The following is a 17,996-nucleotide window of genomic DNA, read 5'->3' on the forward strand; positions in this document are numbered from 1 at the left end:
GTGACATCACAACGATTTTGCAATTATATACAATTACCTCAAAGAAATTCCTGATTCGTTCACTGGAAACAACCGTACAAACCTCCAAATTTAGGGCAAAGGAATAAAAATTGATAAACACTAACAGGTGAAGTAGGAAGTTATCTTCAAACAAAACATTAATTGAAATATACCTTCTTCTACACTTATACATTTAATGGATTTTAAGACAGATAAATGTCTCTGGTGTTCTGACAGCACAGCTGACTTTAGCTCTCTTCCACTCTTGTTTCCACTGTAGAAATGCCAGGAGACCCTTACACTGGGGAAACCCTCAGGATTAAGTGCAGTAAGAAGATATTAGAAGAACAGTGTTCGACACTCACAGCCACCCCGAGAAAGCCGTTCCAGTGAGGACACAGGTACACACCTATGACAGGCTCCACAATGAAGTGATGAGTGGATAACTGCTCAGCATCAGGGCTATTTACACGCTGTTTTTAGATCTCCTTACCCGAACTGCTACAGCGAGACGGTTCCACGAGCCTGCCGGTCTTATCATAGCAGGCAATAGCTCGCAGCCGTACGCCCTGGCCGCACTCCTTGGCATCTCCACGGGATCGCATTCCCAACTGTGGCTCAGGTGTAACTCCTCCAATGATACAGTCGGACCAATTTCCATGGGGTTGGGCGGTAAACACCTCGCAGGGGCACAGCTCTGTTTCAACTTGAGGATACACTTCTGTATTCTGGCATTTGTCTCGCTTTCTGCTTCGCCCTGTTCCAACCACAGAAATCTGTTCGTTAGCTTAACATCTGCTACTTTTGATAACAACACGTCATATTATTTATACTTGCATGAATTCAACACATTAGAACCAAGACAATCTGAATGTTAATATCCAGGAGCATTTCCGAAGCATCTATTAGCTGCTGCCAGTGCTCTGGAGTGCAAGGGCAACGTATTTATCTCCAGGGGCAACCAGAGAACTTGGAAATACCGTTTTGATGGGTAGGGCAAGAAGGAAATGCAAAGTCTTACTCTAGTAACAGTCTACCCAGAAAATGCTTTTCAATTTTATATATTATCTTTTGCTAATTATCTGATGAAAATAAATTGATTGCTTTGCCTCTATTTGCTCACAATCAATGGTTGCCAGGACAACTTCCAGAGGACTCTACATTAGCCCCAACTTCTCCTTTGAGGCTACTTTACAAATTAGTAAAAGATGCACTCTGCACACAAACTGTACTTTGAAGAAAGCAGGGAAGATAATCCCCAGTAAATGATTAGGTCTGGAAAGCATTTCAATGGTTACATTTGGTTTAATGTTCTCTTTTCTTCTATTGCTTCAACAAGTTTTAAAAAGAAGCTGCAGCATTCAAATAAACCTCCAGTGTAGCTCTCTTCATCCCCACTCCCCATGCCCTCTTCCTGGAGGACTTGTAGGTGTAAGAAGAGGTCCCTGGTACAAGGAGAGATAACGTCAAGGAGAGAATTCATGCTCCCTGCATCCCTACAGCTGCTTCAGGAAACAAAGATCTGTTTACAGCCTCTAAAGATAAAATCGATGCTTTTCTTGGCATGGGTTAGCCAACATGATGTGGAGCGATCTTTATGTGCCTGAGCTCAGGGATGTCTTTGCATCTGGCATCTGCTCAGAGGGGAGAATTCATCTTTGATGACAAACCACATCCGTATCCCAGCCTCAGAATATTCCTTGAGGATCCTGGACATGCGGAAAATACTTCTGCAAAGAAGGTTTTAAATGTTTGATCCCAACAGAAGTGTTTTCTCTTTGGTATTGCACACAAATAAAATACTAAAACCAAGAAGGAAGATACATAACCCAACAACCCTCTTTCTCACCTAGAACCAAGAGCCACTACACCACGTGTCCACAGGAGCACAAGCTGGCTGTCATCAATACCTGTCTGCATACAAACACAGACTTGCAAAGACAAGGGCACCGATCGCAGACCCTTAATATCACTGTCCTTCAAGCCCCAGCTCTTTCAAAATTGTATTTCCAGAGTTCTGGGGAATGTGAAATTTGCCAGCACAATGGGATAATGAACACAAAGAAATCAAACAGTGCTGGCATCTTTGTATTCTTCTTTTGTGTATGCGTATATATATTTATGAGCAAATTCAGGTAAGGTGTAAGAGGTACAGCTCCACATACTTCAAGGAAAGTCTTTTAAAAGGCTTTAAATAGACCAGGAGCTCTCTAGTGGCATTCCCAGCATTTTATGTTTGACAAGCTGACAGAAGCCACAAGCTCAGTATATACGTACAAGCTCCACGTTCTGCATCATATTAGTAAACATGGGAAATTGGGACCTGCCTGTGTTTTGCCATTATTACATGAAGCACATGAGACACAGGTAAGGATGCTAATAATCTCACATTTATACAACACTTCTTTTCCAGCTTGCCCTGCCATCTGTTTTGTAGGAATCCTCCCTCTAATGAAGTTGCTGTGAAAGCCTTACTCTGAGGGCAAAAGTGACATTCATCCCATACACTTCGCAAAGAGCTCTAGAATTAGCAATGGTGATATTTCTGTGCTCCTCACATACTGCTTTAGAAAATACTATTAAAAATGTCACTGCACAAAATTTCAAGGACATAAATCCTTCAATTAAATGGTATTGTCTTTCTAACGTTACATTTGTGAACACTAGCATATTATCTGATTAAATATTCTCAGGTATTATGTGCTATACATAAAAACACCATATGAAACATTAAAAAATATGCCTTTCTACAGAAAATACATTGTTTCCACAGTACAGTGAATTAACTGACTGTATTAATTAACTGAAGACTTACCTAAAAGCTGTTTTGATTATAATGACTTTGAATTTTGATATGTTCCGTAATAAGTCTTTTGCTTCTTAAGTAATGACTAATTTTATATGTAGAGTCTATGATTACTTACAAAGTAAAATGAATAATACTATTAAAAACTGAGTGGGAGGCAAGCAAATACTTAGCAAACAATTAGCAGATTCACATGAAATGACATTGTTAATGAACTCCTATAATGAAGCTGAAGCATTCACTTAAGCATAGACATACACGGCATTGAACGAGGAGGTACAATTCATGAATGCTTACAGGAAGGTGAAATAAAAATGGATAGAGGAGTCTCAGCAGCATGAACATTCCCCAAACAGCACCTTCCTTAAATCTTTGGAGTGAGTGCACAAGGGTGAGATTTCTTCAAGACTTTTGGCTAGCTCAAATTTTCATGACTTTTTATGCAAAGACAGGTCTGCATGAATCTCATCAACCTCTCCTTTTCAACTGGGGTAAAATCAAAAACCATGTCTCATTTAGTCCTCCCTCAGTGCTCTCTGTAGTCTCATGCTGTCCCCAGCCCAGCACCACCTGCTGCATGTTCACTGCTTGCTCATTATGACATCTTTACTGGGAGCAAGGAGCTCCTTCCCAGTCAGAGGAAGGGAGTTTGGTGGGTTTGGTCACGTGAGTGAGGAGACGAGACATCAAAAGCTGAACATCAGAAACCATTTGTGGTTGACTTACTTGACTGGATTTATGTCTGATGCAGATCAGAGTATGAAAGGGGATAGGCAGGACCATATAATTTTGTAACTTGCACACATGTTCATAAAGAAAATTCAGATTTCAAACTACCCGGAATTAAGTACTTACTTCCTACAGCCTCATACTTCCTATAAGGTCAGGCACCAATTGTTCTGATACAGACCTAGAATATCTGCTACAATATCCATACAGGCATTAACATAAAAAGCATTTTAAAATATACTCTATGGCAGAAACAACAGAGAGTTTTCTAATCATGATTTTCATGTGAAAAAGAAATCTTTATCCTTTTACAAGCCATACTCATGAAAAAAAAAACCCCAAAACATTCCAAAGCCACTATCTCTGTATAGTGTAACTGTTAGTTACTAAAAATCTGGATCATTCCAATGGCTCAGACCGAATAACAAGACAGCCATGCAGCCAGGTTGAGAAGAAAAGAGCAGTGGTGGTCACCATACTTTGCTGCCATTCAGGTCCCAGGCATTATCACGGCAGGTATCTTTACAGCAATGTTAGCATTTTACTCCATAGCAAAAGTCTTTGAAGTTTCACCTCTGTTAACAGAGCAAACTCAAGCCAGCTACACCACAGCTCTTAAGCATCACACAGAAATACGAACAGATGCATGCTCAGGATAACAATAACAGTAAATTTCTTGTAAACCTTCTGAAAAGAGAATAATTCATTTCTATTTGATTTAGTTATGGGGACTGGGGGGCAGAAGACAACTCCTAACAAAACAAGCAGCTCCAAACTATTAATGTTACAGCGTTTTAAAGCTTCTCAGTTTGGTCAGCGTTCAAATAACAGAGCAACAAAGGACAACAGCAAACATGGGAGAGTGCTCCATGAAATGGTTTGAACTCGTGTTTAATGAATACACAGAAAAGATCAAACAAAATGTTTCAACGATCCTGTTTTTTCTTTATTCATGGTACTAATTTGCCCTGTTGAACTACCGGATACTGCTGAAAACAACACTCCCAGATTTAAACATCCTGATTTCACAGTCTTAAACAGAAAAACACACTGATCTTTATTCCTGTAGATGCATTTGCTGCATGGTTTGCAGAATAATAACGGGCCAGATAAGCTTGCATAACGCACAGTCACTGTTTTATTTGGTTTATGTCTAAAAATGGCCTTCCATCACTGAGTCCTATAACATTCTTATCCTGGAATGCATGTGTCCAAAGCAGGCAAAGACCAGTATCTGAACTAAAAAAACCAAACTGATTAAGGATGATCCCTGTTCTGTCCAGATTTTCCCAAAACCTCAACTTCACTTCGTCAATATCTGAGCAATATTATTCACAAGTACCACCATCAGATAAATACTATAAAAGATTATACCTGTGAGTGACCGTCTCCTAGTCCTAGTTGATTCACAGTCAAAGGAGCACGCTGTGAATTTAGACCAGGGGGTAAAGGTGCAGTCGTCTTTGCAGGGAACGACACACTCCTGTACAAGTGGCGGCATAGGTCCTGCCCACCGCACGCAGTCACCGACATCAGCAGAGTCATCGTACTCTGACAGGCACGTAACAGCTGGAAAGTAAAGGGATGGAAATCTTTATGTTATTGTGTATACTCTGTGCAGTCAGTACTTGTGTTCTGCATGACAGTCACTCTTCTGGGATAATAGGATAAAGCTGATTTAGTTTTAAATCACCACTCACGCATCACTCCAAGAGGTGCGAGAAGCGTCACAGAACCATAAAGACACAGTCTCATTTGAGCAGTGTGTTATCTGGATGATGATGGAAGTTCAGTATTCTCAAGGAGGCCACCATTTCAAGGGTTGGGGCAAAAGTTTAGCCAATACACTGCACAGCCAAACAAGCAAAGGTACAGAATCGCAGCCATATGCCACAAAGTGTATCTGGTCAAGGCCACGAATTCCAAGGTGTGATACACACTCTAGACACTGAAAGTGCTTCGAAGTTGGAAAAAAAATATTATTAAATGTAATAGAAACTTCCTTCTCCCAAACTGCCATCTTTTCCCTATTTTAGATGAAGGGAACAACTGTTTGAACAGCTTTCCCACACAGAGGGGTGACCTCTGCTCTGTCTGAGCAGCAGATGCTATGGCTAAATGCAGCTTCTTGAAGCAAGGTGTAAGCACCAGGTCTGCCTCTTTCAAACTCAGCTCCCTGAACACTCATACTTTCCTCCCTCCCTCTGCCCATATGAATTCCTTGCATAAACAGAGATGTTTAAGAGGAAAGACATGAGTGATCAGCCTGCACCCACAGTAGAAAACAGCTGCAGCCACGGCACTCTGGTAGAAACAGGCTTTTACAGTGCACCATCACCTGCTATACAAGCAAGATCTGATAACAGAAAAAAACAAACCAAAGCAAACCCCCAGCAACAAACCCGAACTGCTCTGTGTATCTGAGGACACTGTGACTCTGCCGAGCTCAGTCCAGCCTGAAGCACCTTCATACACAGTTAGAGGCAGAACCCCAGCTTATGAAATGAGCTGATTCCCTTTTCTTTCAACACCCCTGTCCTTTTTTGGACTGAAATGATTAAATTTTTAGGGTGGATAATGGCACTGCATAGCCATGATGGAGGACAAAAGTATTGAAGTATAAATCTGAGTCACAGGAAACCTATAATAAAATCTGCTAAAGTTCCAGTGAATTAATAATAATGAATTATAATAAATAAAAATAGCCTGCACATCATGGAGTCTTTCATTTCATTAATAATAACTAATTCTCAGTAAATCTCCAAGATTATAGGTTATTTATACCCTATGTTGTAGGTTAACCAAAGCAAAGCCAGGCTGTGAAACAATCATGGGACAGAGTTAGGAATTGAATCTGGCCCCAAGAGTTGAGTCACATCATGCTAGTCCATGCATTGTATCATGAAGCTACAGAAGATAAAATTATTTAATCCAGATTTTCTTATTTAATGTTATTTAACATAAATAACATGTTAATATTATTTAACATTAACAAACTCTGACATTGTTTTACAGATTCCTAAATAATTCAAATGAGGCCATGTGCATTTTTCCCTTGTTGCCAGCACTTAAGAGTAACTAGGAGTGCATGAAGAAAAAGGAAGAACATCTCTGTTTTCTTACAGTTAAAGGATTTACCAGGGTGTAACTTTGCAATGAACACACATGACTTTTGGTTTCTACCTACAGTACTGTATGGGAGCAAGGGATGAGTTGGCAACCATCTGGAAATAAAAAAAAGTATTTTATTAAAATGTAATTAGATTTCTAAGGGAAAAAATCAGCACTTTGAAGTGTGCAACAGGCAAGCAATCGTTAAAAGTCTCTTTAGACTCAAGTGACAGTAAATCAGCATATTTATAACTACCTCTAAATCGCTGATACTTGCCTTTCACTTCCAATGCTTGTGACCCTTCCCATCACTCAGCTCTGGCACTCAGAAACTCAGAGATGTTCCCCTTCTCAATTATGAGAGCGTGAGGACAGAGGTCACCACTCTTTACAGGCAAACAGGGCAATTGCCCTCTTCAGGAAGGTTAAACAAGTAATAGACTCTGATGCCCAGGGTCTGCACAGCCTTGTTACCTTGAGCAAGGACACCAAAGATTCAACAACACAAATGTGTCCATGTGAAACACAGCCAAATGTATGCAAACCATCTTCTCAGCATCACTACATCCACCAGCATCTGCAGGGAAGTGAACAATTTCCAACACTGACAGCCTCCAACACCAACATTTGCAATTGTATAATAAACCACCGTGTTGCAATGATTACTGCTGTCTGACAGAAGACCACAATTCATTCCTGACAGTTATTAATGGCAACAGAAGTGACGGAACTTCTAAATATCAATGTTAAAATAGACGCTGCGTTCTGCAATGAGTTATTATCTACCGGCCCCTTCTTCTGCACAAATGTCTTTAATTTTAAGCATACAAATAATTCACTGAGTTTGCTGAGGCTATTTAGATGCTAGAAGTATTGGATATCTAAGGAAACGTGAGTTCAGGACAAAGATGATGGAGTTTAAAGAAATTAGTGGCAATAGTAAACAAGAGTTAAAGTAAAATTAAAACGACATATTATAGTGGATTACACATGTATAAGCATGGAGACAAGGAGTTGAAAAGAAGAAAATATCATGGAAGTCTGGTAAGAGACATCTTCAGATGTTCCACAGAGAAGCACGAGTGAGGAAGGGAGGAACAAGGCTGATGTTATTGGTAGCAACAATGGCAAGCAAGAGGAAGTGAAGACAGGTAGGCTTCAAAGCTAAAGCAAACAAATTTAAAATTTACACATTTGTTAAATAAACAAATGAAAACAGGACAGCAAAGACTTATAGGACTGAAGGAAGGTGGGATGACTTGGCCAGAATGTACTCGTAGAGAGTTCCCGAATAAATCTGGGAAGAATGGGGCAAGACCATAGTTTTTGGAAGACCTAAAGGAATAGTGAAGAAGGATGTCCTGTGAGGTGATACGGGACCAGCAGGTGGTTGAAAACACAGAATTGGCTCTGTGCAGATAACTCAAATGGGACATTCCTGACAGAGCAACAAAGCTTTGCTGTCAGCAAAGAGAGAAGCCAGCGCCCAAAGAGCAAGGAATCCAAAAAGCTTGTTTTGATGCCAAAAATTCTACCTAAAGAACAAATATTGCGCTTACTTCCCACTCACCTGGACTTTTGCATTTATCAGTGCCAACAGGGCTGGCATTATTAATCTGGTGAGCCCAGATAAGCACCTCCTTGGTGCTCTCTCTGCTGGGTCAGCAGGCCCTTCTTGTTTTACAAGCACAAAATAAAATGCTAGCCTGAATATCTGGCACCCTTCCACTCCAAAACCCTACACCTCCTTGGATCATAGGCAATATGATGCATTGCAGCCATGTTAGAAGGCAATTCGGTTTCCACTCAAGAGTCTGCAAACATCTTCAAAGACGACACCAATGCCCAACTTCAGTTTGAACTGAATTATCTTCAAAAGCCTGAGCTTAATGGGCCCAATCTTTACAGCATGTCAGCCGTAAGAAACAGCAGGATTTCTGCTACATGCTTACAACTACGCTTGAGGTGAGCAGCATGGAATGCTAAAATAAATTAAATAATAAACCAAAAGCCCATTATGACACGTTAATGGATCGCGAAGAGCCAGGCAGGAAGCAGCGGAGCTGACGGATCCACTCCAGCCGTTCACTCAGGAACCAGTCACCTCATTTCTGCCCGCTGCAAATTTATTTCCCAGCTTCAACTTTTCAGAGAAAAATCTTTTCAAATACAGACATTTCTGGAAAGAGAATGAGAAAGATTTATTTTCAGTGGACCTTCAGGAAAGTTAATATGATTATTTATCCTCAGTGCTTTCAAACTACTGATTGGCTTGGCTCACGTGTAGTTTATGTTGCATAAAAAGTATTTCCCCTGTAATCCTCAGCTCTGTCACAACGCTTTTAAATAAACTCACACCACAAAACCATTTCTGCGCTGTTAACATCTCTTTTTCTCTTTCTTTTTTTTTAAAGTGGGATACCACCGGAGGGCAAACGCAGTCCATTTGCAGCCCTATGCACTGAGGGGGAAAGAAAAAAAAACTAAAGAAAAAAAAGCACATAATAACGATAAATCCCTCCCAGACATAATGTGCCATTTCTACCATCTCTGCCGCATTTCAAACGGACGCAAACACATGAATAGAAATAGCTAATAACAGGACGCTGCCAGATAAAGGGTTTCAAATTATAATATTGATTCCCACGAAGAGGGGAAATGCAGGATATCCTTTCGAACTCCTGCTATTCTTTCTTATTACCGCCAGTAAACACCACCAAACTAGAATGAAACACTCAGGGCCAAGCTCCACGACGACAGCTTAATGCAGCTCTGTTGATATAAAACAATGGCTGGCATCCAAAACCCAAAAAGTACACCTCCTCTTCCAATGATAAAAAAAAAAAGGATCATGAATTAAACCGAAAGGTAAGCGGGTTTACAAAGCTAAAAGAAAACATCTTTTTCTCAAGGCAGAGCTGGAGTTGTTTGGCAGTGCGGAGACACCTGCTAAGGTGTCAACAAAAGGAGGAGATTAATACGAGCAATGAAAATAGCTGCAGATGCAACTGCTTTGCCTCAAGGCATAAGTCAAGTGTTAAATGTATGGCTTGGGGAGGAAATTTCCCTTTCTGGTGGTACGGGGTCCGTTAGGATACTGAACAAGGACTTCCAACGGGATCTTCAGCACAACAGCCTCTGTCTTCTTGCTTTTTATTTACTCCCACAAGTGTACGTTCGTATGCCATCATCTCAGCATATGGCACATGGAAGCATATGGAAGCTATATTCTTTAACTACATTTATCTTAAATTAAAAGTAAGTAGCAGACACATCTATAAACTTTTACATGGTGAAATCAAATGTTTGTATGCTGTCAAACTGCAGAAGAACCGAATGCATCCTTAGATGATGTTACATCACCAACAAAGCAGCATCAAACTGGGGGAGCTCAAGTGCTCTCAGTAGGCACATGTCTGGTTTAACAGCACTACAGATGGCCCTAACAAAAGGAGTGCACTGAGAAAGAAACATTATAGGCATAGCACTGCATCCAATAAGGAAAGATAACATAAATATAGTTCCTCTTAAGTAAAAATCCAATTACAGTCTTGGTAATCATATTCATTTGCCAAAGCTATAATCAATTCTCCCTTAAAAATGCATTTCTACAGTTTCCAAAGGGTGAAAAGCTGAAGAGTGAGAATATCAACTACCAACCAGTAAAATTATGTTGCACCATGGCACTTCAATTTGGGAAACCTAAATTAGTGGTTTCAAAACTCTGGAATTAAATGTCATTAGAACATCTGAAAACAATGACTGATAATTCCAGGAAGGTACACTCAGACAAAACACTACAATTAAACCTATGCAGTAGTTTAATCAAATGGCCAGACATTGTAGAGGAGCAATGGGATGACCTATGAGGCTACACAAGAAAGAGATGTAGTCACAGTGATGTAATGATCTCCTCTGGCTTCAAATTCTAAGAACGTGTGAAAAACCAAAGCCACCGTGTAACGTCTTCACGTAGCAGTTTACCTTCTCATTGTTCAGAAAAATTCTCATTTTGTGTTGCATAATTATTCTCATTAGTCCTTAATGTAACAAGATAACATATTATTTCTTATGCTCATCACCAACAGCAAGTGAAAAGGGAGTTCAGGGATAATACCTTAGAAGAAAAGAAGAAAATAAGGATCCAGACTTGCTGACTGTAAGCAGAGCCTTATAACTCATGACCACCTGATTTATTTTCTATATAACATAATCTACATGGAATGCTTATTTTTGGTATGTTAACACAACCCCTCATTACAGGAGGAGACCAGAAGCAGACATAATAGATGACAGAAGACAAGGATTTGCTGAAACTCGGGTTTAAGCCTAAGGCCCTGATTCTTCATGGACGCAAGTATAGGCTTAAGCTCACCGCTATGACCCCTGCCTTAGTTGCAGCAACACTCCCTGCAATGAACTGTCCAAATTCTGGACTTACAGAACCAAACCATAAGGTAATGATTAAAAAGAAGCCCAAGCAAATTCTGCCGGGAAGGACATCGCAGACACAAATCTAGTAAAAATGACTGAGGAAGAGCTGGAACAACTAGTTATGCAGCAGGGAAACTGGCTCTGAGATCACCAGTTTCCCATTTTGTAATTATTAATGATATTGACAGTAGTGCTAAAGGGCTAACAAATGCCACCGAGCAAACACAGCACTGAATAAACACAGGCCCCAACCAACGCACCCCATAAACAAACAAGAAGAGCCTCAGATGAGGTTGGGAAGCAATAAAGATGGTAAATATCAACTGAAAAGATAAAGGAAAGCAACTGAAATGATTTGCATGAAAAATGGTCAGGAAGAATTGAGTAGAAAAGTTGGGTACAGAGCACTGGAGAGGAGAAGTGACCATAACAGGGGGAAGGGGAGAAGTTTGGGACAGAATTAGAAGAACAAGAAGCATTCCAAACTGTGAAGATCCTTCTCAAGTTAAAGGTCGATGTTCTGGCTGCTCTTTGGGTTGGTTTCTCTCTGCAGTCTTCTCACAATAAGACACATATGTGGGCAAAGAGGTTAATCTAGGGACAGGAGCCTCAAAAGAGAGGCTCCAAGCTGCAGCCTTCTGGGAGCCAGCATGATGGGAGATTACCCCCAGCACAGCCTCAGCTTGGGCAGCCATCCACAGAAAGGGCCAAAGGGGTCTGTACACAAGGTAGGTGTACCAGAGGTGACATCCCTCCCACACCTTCCACTCTTCATGGCTATGGTGGTTTAGGCCTGGCTGGAGGCCAGACTCCCAACCAAAGTTGGTCTATCACTCCCCTTTTCAGTTGGACAAGGGAGAAAATACGTATTGAGAGGCTCAGAGCCTCTCAGCTCACACTGCAGCACATCCACAAGGAGTTTGTCTGAGAGGGATTTAATAAGCCCAGGGCAGCACGGTACAACCAGGAAATCAGTGCAGGTTGACTTCTGTCATTTAGTGAGCTGAACTGGACTCACCTCTGCTCCTTTTTAAAATAACTTCTTAGAGCACAATTTTTCTCTGATACTTAGGGATGAGGTTATCGATTATTTGGTTGGGAAGATATTATTTGAATCGCTGAAAGAATTGAGCTGTACATGTCAATTTTACCAAGCTATTTGACCTGATGTTTTAATTCTTCCTCATGTGTGAACCTTGACTGCCCACTGTTTAAGGAGAAAGAGGAGAGAAACGCAGTGCTGAAAAGCTCATTCCTCCTCCCACCCACACACTGAATGCAGAACACAGGATTGATACATTAATGTCTGGCACTATTTTCATTTTAATACAAGTGTTTTCATATTGCAAGCAGTTCACACTCTGCCTGGGTAGAAAGACAAAATAATATGATTTTTTAATGTTTTAAATTTACTTTGGCCAGAGAATAACGGCAATCTGAGTGCTTCTACATTATGCAATCAGTCTACAGAATCTTTCGCAATTTTTCCCTTTTTTCTAACTTTATTATAGGTTTTGAATTGCTTTTACTTTCATTTTCTATTAAAAAAAATCAATGGAAGTACATTAGATGATTAATGATAGAAATTATGCTTCTGCTCCTTTCAGAGAACATAAAAATACAAAAATATGCTTCCTTTTTTTCCTCTTTCTGTGGCCCACAATTACTAAAATTACTTGAGTTCAATTTATTTGTAGCACCTACCATCAAGTTATATTTAAAATGAATTATTTATTGCATGGCTTGAAAATAAAACTAAGACATCCTGTTATATATACACATATTGAGACCACAGCAAGTAAAGAGAATCAAACATGCCAAATAACACAAGCAAGAGAAAATGGAAAACAAACACAACGTTTATAGTATTTCTAGTAATGTGACTTGGAAAATCACTGAGCTGATTAAAAAAGCCCTGACTTTCTTTTGATAGCTCTGCCTCAGTTCCACATTCACCGGGCAGTGTTTTTGTGAGAGCTGGATGAACTTAAAACTTCATGCAGCCTGTTTTGTTCCAGTCATGGTCCAGTTTTTGGTACCACCCCATGGTCATCTTTCATGGCAGCAGTAGAGAGCTCAACGCTACGCCCAATTCCCATGGCAAAGCCAACCTTATGAAGGTCTCTGGAGACAGCTCTGTAAACTTGTCAAGCCAAGTGTCCATTTCAGTCTGAAATTTATTGGCATTGGGTTTGATAAAAGTGTCTGTTGATACCACCTTTCAAATAACTGGGCATTAGAAAACCTTGGTCTATATTGGTTTTGGAAAAAGAAATTGAACATCTTCCTCTGGAAGGCAAACACTGCTATCTCACTCCATCTATCCCTTCACAGTGAAGCACAGACACTAAATCTAGAACATTATGTTAACATACTGACATATTTACAACTGCCCCAGCATTACATTTAAAACATTATGGTCCGAGGTAAAACCTAAACATCCTCAGTTCCTCACTTCCAGCTCTGGCCCTTCTCATGTTGGAATTCAAAACTTTTTGCTGTTCTTGGCTGGTCAGGGACCAGCAACTAAGCCACTGTGGACACAGATGGGCACATCAACTTTGCAACTCATCCTGCTGCTTCCTGCTCTCACCTGTCCAGTCTCCAGCTCCCCCAGTTAATTCTGTTGTTTATGCCCAAATCCTGTCCTAGCAGGCATGCTCCAAACCCCAGGTAAGACAGCACAAAGTAACCTGTCGTTGCATCAATCTCATTACAGAATGGGTTGTATGGCAGCCTGTTGTCCATTGGGGTAGATCCATCCCATTTTCTCTAAAATTCCTATTTTCTCACACTTAAGGGAGAATAAAGTCTGAAATGATAAATTCCTCCCTGACAGCACTGCCCGTGCAATACTGTTCATACCACTGCTCCTCAGTAAAGATATGCAGATTTGCACTGGTGGACAATAAAACAAGACTGGAGTGTCTCCTATTTATTTTTAATTAACAATGATCTTCCAGAATTCAGACAAGCCTGGTGCTTTACAGCATACAAACTTCTCATTTTTATTAAAGTCCAAAACTGCAATTCAGAAAGTTGTAACATGGAAGTTTGGAAACCCCAACATCACTTTCTATATTTCACTCATAGAAACCACTGTTAAGGTTTTCTGAAGTACCAATGGATTTTGCAGATACGGTCCTGCATAAAACTTTCCATTTCAACTATCACTTTTTACAGTAGAGAAGAGATAAGAATGCTAAACGTTTTGAGGGCTGAAGTCTTGCTACTCATCTCCAGCCAAAAATTGATAAAACAACTAAATCTACTTTGACCAAAGCTAATAAAAATGCATACTCAAATAATTCATGTTATCTAAATTAAGTATCTTTCAGCCATCATACAATATTGTCTACCTCATGGACTAAGCAAAGAGATTGTACTTGAGATTGAAGGGCCAGCAGAGTAAGTAAAGACACTGTGCTTAGATTAAAGGTGAGAGAAGCAGAAAGACATGGTGAAAAATGTCCCACGTACAACCTTGAGAAATGGAATGTTTGAGGCATATAGGCAAATTTGAATCCCAAAAAGAGCAAAGTGTCACTCTGAAGTGCAAGAGTTTCATACAAGTACACAGAATATATAAATTACACATACAAAAAGGCTTTTTATACCTCTTCCTAAACATTCCTAGTGCACAGGGAAAAAACATTTTACAGAAGCCTTACCTCAGGGCATCATTTCTTTAGCAGGGAAAAAAAAAAAAGGACAAACAAAACCCCAAAACCCCAACTCACCCAGAGGACACAAACAGCCCAAGATACTGCAGGAATTTCTATACAGCGCATATAAAAGACACTGACTCCCCTAAGCGTGAGAATTGGTATTTCCCCTGGGTCATGTTAAATGAACTTTTTTGTGTGAGTAAAGGTGTTCCAATAGGTTTGCCTCTTAAGAATAATAAAAATAATTACACTCATCTTTCCTTGTGTTTGTTGTTCAGACCTTTCCTCAGTGCTAGTACAGTCCTTTTCACCCCTTTCTTTTGAAGCTAACAGTCCTAAAGGGACTATTTCCTTTCCCCTTCTAGTCTCTTAAACACAAGGTAGAAGATGAGAGAAGATGAGAGAGAGAGATATCTTACAGTACCTCATGTTTTTTTCTTATGATGGTCTTCCCTTCTTATAGACAAAAAAAGGGATGTTATTTATTTATTTGTTATTTAGCTGCTGCTACTCTCCTTGAATTGGTACCCAATTGTTCTAATTGCTTGGGGATTTTAAAGCAGGTTATTTCTGCTGAAACAATGGGAAAACTCACGTTTATTTCAACAGGAAAAGAACCAACATTATTACACTTCCTTTTTAATATCTATGAGCCAAGCATCTGTTTGCAAGCATTTGTTTCTAAAGCAATTACACAATCCAAACACTGATTGATTACTACCGGATCGTTCATGTATAACAGATACAATATTTGGACACAAAGAATTCTCAATTGTGATTTCTCTATCATTGGTTCAGATCATGTAATTCATGGTTTGTTTAACTGAAAAAACAATCAAATGCCATAAAAACAAATTAATACAACAGAAAGCAAATTGCATCAGAATTTGCAATACTTTCCATCCCGCTAGCACGTTATTAGTATTTCTAGCTATTCTTCACACGTTTATTTCTCAATTATCCTGGGTAAAGCTGACTGGGGTGCTACCCTACCTTTACTTATGCCACAGTTTTTCCAGTACAAACCATTTTCATCTGGGCTATAATAAATCACCAGTTTGAGTCTCATCTTATTCCCTCTTTTCACATATAAAGTTTTGTTCATCTTTGCCAGAGATCAGGGCAGTTTCTCCCATTAAATTGCTCTGAGTGTGAATCTTTCTTGATGCAGAAGGTTTCTGCCTACTGTCATTACAGGTTCAGAGAAAATCACTCTTAAAGTGAGGAGTGCTTTAAGCAGGGGAAGGTCATCTTTGGAAAGTAACTGGGGCAAATTTTGCAGGAGTTGCTTCTGTGTATTTTTTCTGACTTCCTAAAAAATATTCTTTTAAAAAAAAATTAAAAATAAGGAAAATAAGAGCAAATGAAAACATAAAGTGGTTGAGCCTGAGAAACATGTTTGAGCCCCAAACTTCCTCATCCTGTAAGAGGAGAAACATCTTCCACAGCTCTAAGAACTCCTTGGAGTCCACACACCACATCACCTCCACAGAGGCAAGGTTCATGCCAGCCATGGGCAAAGTCATTAAATCATCAATGACTCAAACCTGAGGCTGTCTCAGAGACACAAAGCCCAGAGGAACATCTGACCCTTTGTTCCCCGGAGAGGAAGAGAGACAGTGGCCAATATACCTGGCACTACCACTTCCCTTAAAACCAAGGAAACTTAATCAGAGAGTAAGTAATTTAGGAAATAAAATCCAGTGCAAAAACAACTCAACACATACCAAAATCCATCAAGATTCACATCACATTTCCATTTCAGAAGGGAGAGCTGATATTTGGAATTTTAAGTGTGTATTTCAAAGAAACAGTAAATAGCAGCTATTTAATTCATCAGAAGCCCAAAGGAAAGGGAACTTTCCATAGAAACATGCTGCACTTGGGAAACTAATCCTTGCTGTAGCTGTAATGAAAGAATAAATACAGCACACCACGAATTCATAGTAATTTTTTCTATGAGCCAGTTTGACATGGCACAGCCAAATAAATTAAGATTGTATGGCTACACAGAGCTGAGAGATTCTCTAAAATATTGCATTGGTATTTTGCCTTTTCTATATCATTCATCGCATCAGACCTTTGTCTCAATTTCTCTTTAAACCTTTGTCTTGTCCTATTTGAAGACCCACGCTCCAGGGTTATATCTTATCAGTTAATTAACTTTTCGAATGGAAACATAGCAAAAATGACTATATAAACTTTTGCTCACATATATCAAAGCCAATGTCAACCAATATGGTTCCTGTGTACCTAATCCAGGAGACTTACAATAAAATCTCATCTTCCATTTACAGCCTGAGGCAAAAGTAGGTCTTGCAGAGAGATGTATGAAGTGCTGAGGTTTAGTAGAGCAATAACGTTGCTCAACAGTTTAAATATTGGTCTAACTACCAAACTTTATACAATGGAGTTCTGGCATTTCACTCACACGGTTTCACTCACTCAGAATAATGTAAAATTAATTTCAGGGAAAAAAAAAATTGCAATTAAACTGGGGGGGTTTTTTCCCCCATAAAAAGATCCCTTGAAGGTAACACTGCTCTTCAGTAGATCAAGGCAATGCTACTGGGGAAGTATTCTGTCTGTGTGGCTGTAATATATCAGTCCTTCACTGTAAATTAAGGAACAAATTTGCAACAAAATACTAGAAGAAATTAAAACCATTGCTTTCATTCAGGCTGTATAAGGTCACAGTCAATGAGGAATAAAGGACAAAACAATTAAGTGGAAAATGTGAATCAACAAGTGAGGAAGAGATGGATCCTCGAAAGCAACTTTGATTTTTGTTTTTCTGGCTCTTCATACATCATCAGCAAAACTTGATGATGTGCATGAAGCAAACAAACCAACAAACAAACAAACCCCAACAAAAAACCCAACCAAAAAAAATATCATGTAAGAGAGAATTTAAAAGAACCAGTGCTTGAAAATAGTTTTGCCCATGGTTCAAAATTACAATGAAAGATACAGAAGTGAAAAGGATGAAACACAGAAGAAGGAATAAAGAATTTGAATGAGAACAGGAGCCTGAGAGGATGCTATGAGGGATGGGAGAGCCCTGCAGAGTCTCACTAACTCCAAGCCCGCCTCTTTCCCCCATGAGGATCAGGCCCTCAGACTCCTAACTCTGTCATTTCAGAAAAGCTGCCTGATCTGGTGTTGGGACTGGCCCAGCCAAACTGGAGGAACCCATGACTGGATCCAGAGCACAGGCTGCCTCTCAGGGGTGCATCACCAGGTGGGGA

At 39.8% G+C, this 17,996-nt stretch overlaps 1 protein-coding gene across 1 annotated transcript in view; it reads right to left on the reverse strand.

The window, feature by feature from the left end:
• THSD7B (thrombospondin type 1 domain containing 7B) overlaps positions 1 to 17,996 on the reverse strand; it is a gene marked incomplete at both ends in the record, with an annotated part of 263,012 nt that overhangs the window by 98,022 nt on the left and 146,994 nt on the right. Inside the window, 2 exons of the mRNA XM_084264455.1 lie at positions 494 to 757; positions 4,910 to 5,104. Of these exons, the coding sequence (XP_084120581.1) occupies positions 494 to 757; positions 4,910 to 5,104 (459 nt within the window). The remainder of the gene's footprint in view (positions 1 to 493; positions 758 to 4,909; positions 5,105 to 17,996) is intronic.

The sequence above is a fragment of the Gallinula chloropus genome (assembly GCF_964237585.1).
Source record: "Gallinula chloropus genome assembly, chromosome: 5".
Taxonomy (NCBI): domain Eukaryota; kingdom Metazoa; phylum Chordata; class Aves; order Gruiformes; family Rallidae; genus Gallinula; species Gallinula chloropus.